Here is a 10,198-nt window from a genome sequence, read left to right as displayed (position 1 = left end):
AGGAGCCGCCGGGGCGGGGAAGGGGGCCTCGCAGCTCCTGCCCCGGCAGCCACTGCGGGGACAGGGCAGCAAGGCAGGTCTAGAGCCATCCTCCCCTTTGGCCTGGCGTCCCGCTGCGGCCTCGGGTGATGTCTGAGCAGTGGTAGCACCCAGGCTGTTGTGTTTAATTGCTGTCCACAGTTGGGTCTCGCAGATTCGCCTATTCCCTTTTTGAACCCATCTGAGATTTCCATTTCTGCGATTGTCTGTAGCAGTGAATTCGGCAAGTTTATTACAGGTTCTTGAAGAAGCGGTGCTCCCACAGGTTTCTGGTCTCCAAAAATACTTTATTATTTTTACGCTATTAACATACAGCAAGTGCTGCTCTTTTGTTTTGGCCACCCACCCCGTAGCCATCTGGCTTTGGGTGGAGGATGTACTTCCTCCTTCAAGGCAAATGAAGGACTCCAGTTTTGTTAGGAGTGTCTGCTGGCTACTTCTGATATTCAAGGTGTTCTCCAGGCTCTTGCTCCTCCTCCGGTGAGTCTGGTTTTATTTGGGAAGTCTGTTGTTTGACCAGCTCCTGGAGATTGTTTGGATGCAAATGAAGTGTTTGTGATTTCTGTGGCAGAAGAGAGGGCGTTTCCTGCGCTGCTCAAAGCCGTGCCTGATTGTTACAACCTTCTTAAGCCTCTTACAATGTTCTGCAAGTTACATAATGTACACATAATAATTAATTGTGTTCACTTTCAATCATGAACATAGATTATAGCATGCCTTCAGCTCTTTATCTGCACTGCATATGACACGCTGGTATTGTAGCCTGAGTGCAGTGCTTAGGGCACTGCTTTTGCTGTTGCTTGCCCTCGGTTCTGGGGTCCTTTACAGCATGTGCCCCCCAAAAAGGCATCTAGTCTCTGGTGCTTCCCTTGTCCCACGTGCCTTGAGGAAGGGAGTGCTGTAGGACTTTCTGTGCTCCCGCAGGGCAGGAGGGAGGGTCCCCAGCCCATGGTGCATGGGCTCTGTGCTGCCTTCCTGCCCTCAGCTCAGCTGCTCCTTCCCATCCGCAGCTCTGGCTGCAGAGCCTCCCGGGCATGGGCAGCATCAGGACCTCATACAGCTTCGTGTCTCTAGATAAGATGGAAGGGAGGGAAGAGCCATAAATCTCCTGCCTGGAGGGAGCAGGGAGAGCATGGCAGGATCCTTGTTAGGATCTCGAGGGAGACCACGGTGACCTGATGATTTCTCCTCTCTGTTCTGCAGATTCATTTGTGAACAGCCAGGAATGGACCCTGAGTCGCTCGGTGCCTGAGCTGAAGGTGGTGAGTACTTGCGGCTCATGCCTTGGATACCCCTGGTTCTCTGATGCTTCTTCAAATCCCCAAGAAAAACCTGTGTTTTAATGTGGCCAAGTGGAAGTGCATAGAGGCTTCAGCCTTGTGGAGGGGAGAGAGGAGCTGGGGCTGCTGTCATGCTGGGGGAAGGCAAGAGCTTCTTGGTGGCTCACACTTGTAAGGGAGAGGGTGTTGGTCTGGGAGACCACTCAGATGTGAAGGCTGAAAGGCGATATTTGACCACCTCACCCTTCCTGCTGGCCATAGTAGAGTCGTAATTCCTGACTAGGTACTGCTGCACGGGCTAGATCTTCTAGTGTAGCAGAAGCAGGGGCAGATCCTGAGTGGCAGTACAGGCATGCATCCACGGCCATCACCCTCAGAGCAGCCGTCCAAGCGTGGGAGTTACCCACGTGGGAGGTGTCACCTCTCTGTTTGAGCCTTGTTGACTTCAGCTCTGCGCTGGTGCTTCCCTGGCCTCTACTGGCCACCTCCCAGACACGACTGCCCCGTGGTGTCCCTGCTGTGGAGGGATGCTGGTGGGATGAAACTGTCACTTCTGGTGCTTTGTTCTGCCAGACAGAGGGGATGAAGCTCCTCTGGTTTGTCAGCACGGGGCGGGTTTCCCAGGGCACGCCGTTACCAGGTTTCATCACCTACTTGTGGGATTCGGTCTCTGCTAGGGGAGCTGCCTCTGCCCCCGACACAGCCCCCTTCACGTGGGACAGGGTCATGAGGGAGGGGGCCTGGTCTCGGGGTGTGGCACCTCTGACATGGGAGATGTTGCCCATGGCCTGCCATTGCTGATGGCTGCGTGCCAGCTTGCTGGGGCCATCTGTGAGCTGGCACAGGTCATGGCAGCAGAAGGACATGGAGGGTGTTCTGCTCGAGCCGAGCTGGCTGGCGAGCACAAGGGGCAGAAGCTGTGCCTTGGGGTGAGGGACAAAGTGGGACCTCATTGCTGGTGGCAATGAGCTCGTGGGGTGGTTCAGGCATTCACAGAAAAGCACCCTCGGCAGCCATGCTGCGAGCACTGGGGTAGCGCTGGAAGGGACGTCGGGGCGGGCAGGATGCCGCAGGCGCTTCTGAGTGTCTGTCTGGCTGTTCTCGGGGACCTTGGCAATCTGTTCCACCGCTCCACTCTTCTCACGCTCTCCGTGGCAGCCCTTAACTCCCTTTGAAGACTGTTGGCATGTCTACCTTCAGCCCTTTCAAGATTAATTTTTTTCGATCTTAATCCAAGAAACAAGAAGCCTTTTTGCAAAACATACCAGCACCATGCTGTCACATTTTTCTTATCTGCAGTTAAGTAAAAATTAAAACAAACATAGAATATTCATTTGTTAGTTTGGCTTGTAAAATGTGTCTCTGTTGAAAAATATTCTTGCAGCTATTCTGTGTATTGCCTTCTGACATTTTAGCATTCTGTAGGCTACAAAACAGTGCTGCAAACTAAACAAACCTAAAGCTTTTAGTTCTTCCTCAATTAACACAATCTATTTTCCATGACCTCTGGAGATCTCTGTTGCTCTGGGGTTTCATCCAGCTGATGCAGGTCTTCCTAAAAGCCTGGAGGCCTTTCAGAGTCCTGGTTCAGTCCCGGCCTTGCTGGGCTGAACCCCCTTCTGTCGTGTCTCTGGGGTTAGGCTGGAGCAGCCGACTGTGGTGGGGGACCCTGTGCTTGGGTGGGCAGACCTCTGGGCAGTGGGGTGGTCACCCAGGATTTCTTCTGCGGCTGTGGAGGGAAGGTCGTCATGTAACGGCAGAACTGCTTCTGCCTGGGTCTGTGAGGGCGGTCAGCCAGTGGGGATGGGGAAAGCCGCGCAGGTCCTGAGTTTTCGGGCGGGTGTCTAAGGGGTCTGTTGCACACCGCGCTGCTTCGGCCCTGGGTGCGCCAATGCTACAGTGCCTCAGCTCCCGTCTCGCCCACCCCAGCAGTGCAGCCGTCCCTGTCTGTTGCAGCACCCAGCTCTTCTCCCCAGGTCACTGCAGACAGATTGGTCTTTGATCGAGCGTCACAAGTTACCACCAGGTTACAGTGGTACGGAAGGGGTCCCCACATGGCACCCATCCTGGAGTCTGTACGGGGATCACTAAATGGCTGAGACGTTCCCAGGCTTTGCTCCCTTCCAGTTTTCAAGCAACTCTGCCCTCGGCTCCCACCTCAGCCTCACCAGCCCTGTCCTCAGAGGCATGCTCGACGCAGGGAGGTGCTCTGGGTGGAGCAAGGTCTTGCCTGTGCAGCTGGCACGAGGCTCAGCAGTGATCTCAGCAGTGATGCAGAAGCGGCTCCTGCAGCAGAGCCACCCAGTCCTCAGTCCTGCCTGTATGATGCTTCACTGAGTGCACCATGTGCCCCTGTGAAAAATGTGTCTGAAACCAAAAAACATCCTAGTGCTGGGCAAACTCAGGGTCTTTTGATAAAAGGCAGAGCACACTGTTTATGATGGGAGGGGCTTGCACGAAGCACCCGCTCTGTCTCTGATCTGCCAGTCCTTGTCCCCAAGGGAGACCTACACTGAGCCTATGAACCAAGATTCATAATTCTGTGAGTATAGAAAACCATGGACTCGTTGAGGGCTTCTGTTTCATGGCACATAAAGCATTGACCGCAGCCCATATCCCTCCTTCTGCGGCAATGAGCTGTTTCCTTTACCTCTCCTGCAGGAGGTAAGGATCTTACCGCTTTCTTCCCTGCTCATGTTCCTATTTGCACCACAAGTGGTCAGTGTACTTTCTCTAAGGTTTATTAATAGCTTGATTTATTTAAGTTATGCTCAGCAGTTTTTTCCACCTCAGTTTTATCCTGAAGCTTCCTCCATCTGCTGCAGGCTGAGAGGAGTCTGCGTCTGAGAGAAGGCAGCAATTCCTGCAAACCTTGCCTTCCCTGTGGGAAAGGCACAAATGATGCCTGTTGGCAGGCACTCGTCCCCCAGACCCGATACTGGGCAATATCAGCCCTTCACTGGCTAGCACAGAAGCAGGCTGCATTCCCTCGTTCTCCCAACATGTCTTGATACAGAGGTTTCCATAGTGCCTACACATTACGTTTTACTTCGGTTTGCTGCCTCTAAGGGTTATGTTCCTCAAGACTGTCAGTTCTGTTTGAGCTTGTTTGTAACACCAGATGAAGATAAGACAAAGCAGAAGTGTATTTCAGCAAGACGTAGGTCAGGATTTTGGTTATAAACAAACAAGTGTAAATGCAGCCTCCATCCAAGTTTGAGAGAGCTGAATATTGTTGGAGTGTTTAATCTCTGATGTTGTGTGGAGTTCTAGCTGCCAGGCGGCCTCAGGGAGCCACTGTTTTGCAAAGGTTTCCCCAGGGACTGGAGCTGTGGCTAGCCTGGGCACAGAGCTGAGCCCCCGAGCTGCCCACTCTGTGCGGTGGTCTCCACAGTTTCTTCTCTGTCTCCACGTCTTTATATCACAGACTGCTCACACTGCCATTGAAGTGGGGCAGTGGCAGGGAGGGCTCAGCCAGAGGAAGGGGTGTTACCTTCATTCATAACATGGGCTACGGCATTCGTGTAGCCCTTAAATCTCCGCAGATCGCTTGGCTCCAGAAGCACGTGTGTGTTACCTGTGAGGTTTGCAGTCTGGTACGTGTTCTCGTCTGTCTAAACGTGCTGTGTATGATCTGTAATTACTGTTGCGGGTGACAGACCTGGTAGCGATGCGTTCGGCCCAGGCATGCCTGTGAGAGCGTGTTGATCTTCACTTCCTAGTCCCAGGCTCCTGGCACCCCGGTCCTGCCGCTCACTGGCTCCATGTGGTGTGGGCGTGAGAGGTGCCGGCAAACCGGACGGTTTCCTGCGCTCCTGTAGCACGGTCTGCCGCTGGCTGAGCGCCTGCTGCTGTGGGGTTGGCACATCTTTGCCTCTCATCAGGAGCGTGCGGGTAGCCCGGGGCAGGACCCGGTGCAGCGGGAGCTTTCGAGCACCTGGCTGAAAGCTGGAGAACCTGTCTGGTGGTGACTCACCCACCAAGCTCATCCCTTTGCCTGGAAAAGGTTGGCCATAAACTTCTCTTCGTTGGCAGAGGCAGCTTTAATGTTCATAGCCACTCCTCTCCTCACCCCGTACTTCTTTTGGTACTGGTGGGGCTGTGTGCGGCTGTACTGCAGACCTGCTCTGGCAACTGAGCAGCTTTGAAAATAGCACTGCAAGCGAGCGCTGGGCCAGACAGCCTGTTCTTGATTCCTTTTGCTCCAGAGTTGCACAGACCGTGTCAGTGGCGCAGTCAGGGGTGTAATGCAAGATGGGTGCAGGGGGCAGGCGTGGGGTGCGGCAGGGAGAGTCAGTGCAGGCAGGTGGCATGGAGTTGAGCGCTGTGCGACTGCAGTTAGGCCACTTCTGGCAGCATGGTATGTCTGCCCTGTTCCGTAGCCTGCCACCGGCGTGTCACCACAGGTTGTGTCTGCGAGACCTGCCTATGGCCCCTGAGTACTGAGAAGGGTGCTTTCCTTGGCAAGCAGGGAAGAGCCAGTGGCCAGAGCTGAAATCGTCTTGGCCCACACTTGGACATCATGAGGAAGTGTTACCAGAACGTGTTGTCGGGCTCTGGAGGCCCTGCCCCTACAGCGCGGCTCTCGGTCCTGTCCCCTGGCATGGGCGGGCTGCCCTGGGGACACCTGGGGCCTGGGAGTGCGGGAGTGGGCACAGCCCGAGGCAGTGGGCCAGGTGGGGAGAGCCGCCCCCAGCCCCAGTGCGTGGGACTCGGGTCTCTTGGGGTGACGTGTCCCCTGCTGGGCTGGGTCTGGACTGAGCATGTAGCAGGTTTCATTCCTGTCGCTCGGAGGGGCCGGGCTCAGGTGGGCTGTGGATGGGGTGAGGGCATGGTGCACAGCACCTGCTCAGGAAGGAGCTGGTCCTCGCTCAGCTGCGTGGGCTCTTCCCTGAGTTGTCCAGCAGTACCATGTCCATGTTTCCAGGAGCTGGGGCTCGCTGGAGCCTGGGAGGAGCAGACAAGTGGAGAGCTCTGACACCACCGTGCCTTGTGGCAGTTTCCGATACCCAGGCGACACTTGGAGACAAGTGATGGGACTTGGGATTTTTATTTTGTCTCTTGTACATGTAAGGGTATGTGCTGTTTTCACGAACAGTATTAGCTTTTCAGTGCCGTGTGGCTGCTTGAAATTTTCATTGTAAAGATACCGTACTTCTGCCTGGGATTTCCTGCGCAGAAATATACCCACCGGGTCTGTGCAGCACCTAGGCAGAGACTGGTATTTCCAGCAAATGTGGGCACTCGCACATGCCCAGTGAATCTCATGGTCTGGTCCAATGGTGGGTTTAGGAAGGGTGCAAGGTCAGCGGTGCACTGCCAAACACTTTAGTCTCACTGTGCATTTGTTGTGAAGCAGCTTTGGACATGCAGGGGATGTTGTATTTTCCAGAAAAAAAGCAACCCCATTTAGAGGTCTGCACGGGATGTCTCTGGTGGCTTCTGTCTGGTAGATGTACCAGACATCTTAAATCCCAGTAAAACAACAAGTCCTCACAATCCATGCTAACTAATCTTGGGGACAGAGAAGGAGGATGCCTACAAAAGCATTTGGGTGGATGGTATGCTGGGCAACAACAACAAAAAGTCAGTGGGACAAAGTGTGAACCTTCAGTAGTGGAGAGACCCCCAGGCTCTAGGTTTTACAGGGCAGTACAGGCAGGTGCTCCACATGGTGTTGGTGTGTCAGACACCCACCCCAAGGATGTCTTCATGGGAGCACTGGGAGTGTGGTTTAGAGCAGGAGGAGGTGTAGGGTGCTGTAAAGCAGGAGTCGGTTATGTATGAGAAGATCCATGGTAAGGTCAGACTATCCAAAGCCAAAGGTAGGTTAGGTGCTTTTTGGTAAGCTGTGTGGAAAAGGAGTGGGAGCTCACTTTGCCCAGATACGGTGAGCTGTGGCCTCGGCTTAGCCGGGACAGCTTCCTGGGCTCTGCACGGTGAACAGCTGGTAGGAGCTTTCCCGCCTTCTTCACCAACCAGGGTTTTGAGGTGCACAGGCCTGTGTAAGAAGTGAGTTAGGAACAGCTCTTCTGGCTCCTGGCTGAGAGTGCCTCTCCACAGTCCTGGGGCATCGGGAGGAGGTAGAAGAGCACAGGCGAAGGGCGCCTCTGCATCGCCCCGGCGTTTCTACTCCAGCTCCATCAGAGCAACGCTGCAGCTGAGGCTAGAGGAGCACGAGGTGGGATGCTCAGTAACGCGAGAGCCCGCTTCATGAGCTGCGTTGTCCCTGTGGATGTGGGGAATAAGCTGACCAGCTGGAACTAGATTTTTTTGCAAGAATGGCAGAAGATGCCCCTTTACCCCAGAACTGCTATCCCATCAGCAGGCAAGCACACTTGCAAGCCCTTAGGCACTCGGTTTTTTTTAAATCATTGGGAAAATGCTGATATTAGGAAAAATTGGGTTGTCTGGCTGACCCATCCTGGGACAGCTACATTCGTTTTGTAGCAAATTTGTAGGATGATCCAGACTGACAGACCCCTAGCCTAGTGTGTTTCAACCCAGTTAAAAATTAGTGCTAGGTATCTTTATTTTTCAACTTGGTTAAAAATTGGTGCTAGGTGTCGTTCTGTGTAGGCAGCACGGCCAGCTCCACTGGGAAACGTGCGCTCTGCTACAGCAGCATCACTGCCGCAGCGAGGAGCAAGTGCTGTGCCTTGCTGCTGGTATTGGAAGCAGCAGCTGTACTGAACGCATGGCCAGTCTCTGCTCTCGTTCTCCTTCTGGCAGGTGCTGTCAAGAGCTGTAACGCCCCAAAATTTGGGATGTGTGGGCTGGGAGAACAGGTTTTTTTCCTTCAGAGTTGACTGTGGCTTGGGAGGGCAAGCATCCCCCCCCGATGAGCAGGAGGGCTGTGGGAAGAGCTAACGTGGCGCTGACAGGGCTGCACCTGTTTGGGGGAGGACAAGGGTCTTCACCACCCTCTGGCTGGCTGTGCCCCAGTACCTGCTGCTCTCTGCCTGACTGAGACCAGCTAATGCCCCCAGGCTTACTGAGTACCAGCTGTGTTGTGCCATCCCTTGTGCCCTCCATGACCGTCTCTGCCCATCATCGGCACACGCCTGGTTACTGGTGGGCTCACCTCGCAGGGCTGGCCTCATGTAGAGGAAGGCGTGCTGGGCACACAGTAAGTGGGTGACGCGCATCTCTGTTTCAGGGCATCGTGGGGAACCTGTCCAGCGGCAAGTCAGCCCTCGTGCACCGCTACCTGACCGGCACCTACGTGCAGGAGGAGTCTCCCGAGGGTAAGGTCTGGTTTCCAGGGTGCCTGGGGAGTGGTCTGAGTCCTCACTCCTCTCCCCAGCTCTAAAGGTGACCCCCGTCTCTGCACCTCATCTGCCAGTGCCGCAGAGCTCTGCAGCCTCCCCTGGCCTTCGTTAGGGGTTTCCCTCTGCTTGTTCCCCCCCCTCACTTGACCTGCTGCTTTGCTCTCTTCCCAAGGTGGCCGATTTAAGAAGGAGATCGTAGTGGATGGTCAGAGTTACTTGCTGCTGATTCGAGATGAAGGGGGCCCCCCCGAACTCCAGGTAGGAGACCCGTACCTCCCGCGGTCCCTTCCCACCCTGTCCTGCTGGAGGGATTGGAGGGCTCCTGGGGAGGGACCTACCCGGTTGCCTCTTGGGAGTCCGGTTGTGGGAGAACATGAGGACTGCGAGGCCTGAGGAGGGGCTACCCCTATGGTGACTGTTGACCTCAGGGTCTCCCCGTGGTGCCGGGAAGCTTGTGCCACAGGGCCTGGGGCGTGCGCTCGGCTGAGCCTGGCTGCAGCACCCCACGCATCTGCTGTGTGGCTGCCCTTGCTGGCGGCTCTGGGCCCAGGGCTCCAGGACGCTTGTCTGGACTGTAACGGCTGGTGTGTCTCCCTCAGTTTGCTGCCTGGGTCGATGCTGTGGTGTTTGTCTTCAGCCTGGAGGATGAGATCAGCTTCCAGACAGTCTACAACTACTACCTGCGGCTCTGCAGCTACCGGAACACAGCGGAGGTGCCGATGGTGCTGGTGGGCACACAGGGTGAGAGCGGGGTGGCCAGGTTTACTCCCCACATCCTCCCTGCCTCGGTCAGGAGCACTGGTGACATGTCTACACTGGCAAGAGAGTGTAGGGTGCTAGCCCTGCAAGTGCATCGGGAGATCCCAGTCTGTAAGCCGTACGAGGGACAGAGTTACTCTGAGGCCCCTAGTCTAGGGCCCTGGAGGAGCTGAATAATTCCTTCTCAGACCATTTCAGCTTGCCTGCAGAGAGCTGCCTTACTTCATGGAGCCACTTTCTTCTTCAAAATGCCCAAACCTGTTGGCGTTGCCTGCCTTCCTCAGTTTAGCCTGCAGCAGCTGGGCGCAGGCAGGAGTCAGGGCCTGGGTGTAGGAGGGTTTTCTGCTGGTGCATTGCCCTTCATCCTCTGGGACAATCTGCAGCAGAGAAGGTTTCGGGGGATGGCACCTTGCTTTCAGCACCCCGAGAAGAGGCCTGACCTGTGGAGCACCATCTCCCCTGAGGTGCTGCCAGCGCACGTGGATGTGGGGAAGAGAAGCAGCAGCTCAGAACTGCCCTCCCCGCCCTCTCCTCTGCAGGGCTGGGGACTGGAGCCAGCTGGGATTGGGATGGAGGCTGTAAGGGAACTGTCACGAAACTGCAGCTGAGGCTGCCAGTGGAGGCAGGAGACACAGTGCCTGGAGCCCCAGCTGGGCACCCCAGATGTGCCTGGGCAAGAAGCTGCCGATGGAGAGGGGCTGCTGGGAGAGAGGGCAGCCCTTGACCGGGATTCCTGCCTTGCGCAGTGTGCGTCAGAGGCAGCCTGGCCTCCGAAAGGCTTGCTATGGGTGCCTAGGAGGCAGGGAGGGGCAGCAACGAGGGTATTGCTGCAGGTGTCTGAGCTCCGCT

General features: G+C 55.6%; 1 protein-coding gene across 1 annotated transcript in view; it reads left to right on the top strand.

Moving 5' to 3' along the window:
* Positions 1-10,198, top strand: part of AGAP3 (ArfGAP with GTPase domain, ankyrin repeat and PH domain 3) — a 162,859-nt gene that overhangs the window by 62,785 nt on the left and 89,876 nt on the right. The window contains exons 2-5 of the mRNA XM_009330229.1: positions 1,243-1,301; positions 8,479-8,566; positions 8,763-8,848; positions 9,190-9,331. Of these exons, the coding sequence (XP_009328504.1) occupies positions 1,243-1,301; positions 8,479-8,566; positions 8,763-8,848; positions 9,190-9,331 (375 nt within the window). The remainder of the gene's footprint in view (positions 1-1,242; positions 1,302-8,478; positions 8,567-8,762; positions 8,849-9,189; positions 9,332-10,198) is intronic.

Source organism: Pygoscelis adeliae, unplaced genomic scaffold, assembly GCF_000699105.1.
Source record: "Pygoscelis adeliae isolate BGI_AS28 unplaced genomic scaffold, ASM69910v1 Scaffold348, whole genome shotgun sequence".
NCBI lineage: Eukaryota > Metazoa > Chordata > Aves > Sphenisciformes > Spheniscidae > Pygoscelis > Pygoscelis adeliae.
Note: the sequence above shows the minus strand (reverse complement) of the source record. Positions and strands in the feature narration are given on the sequence as shown.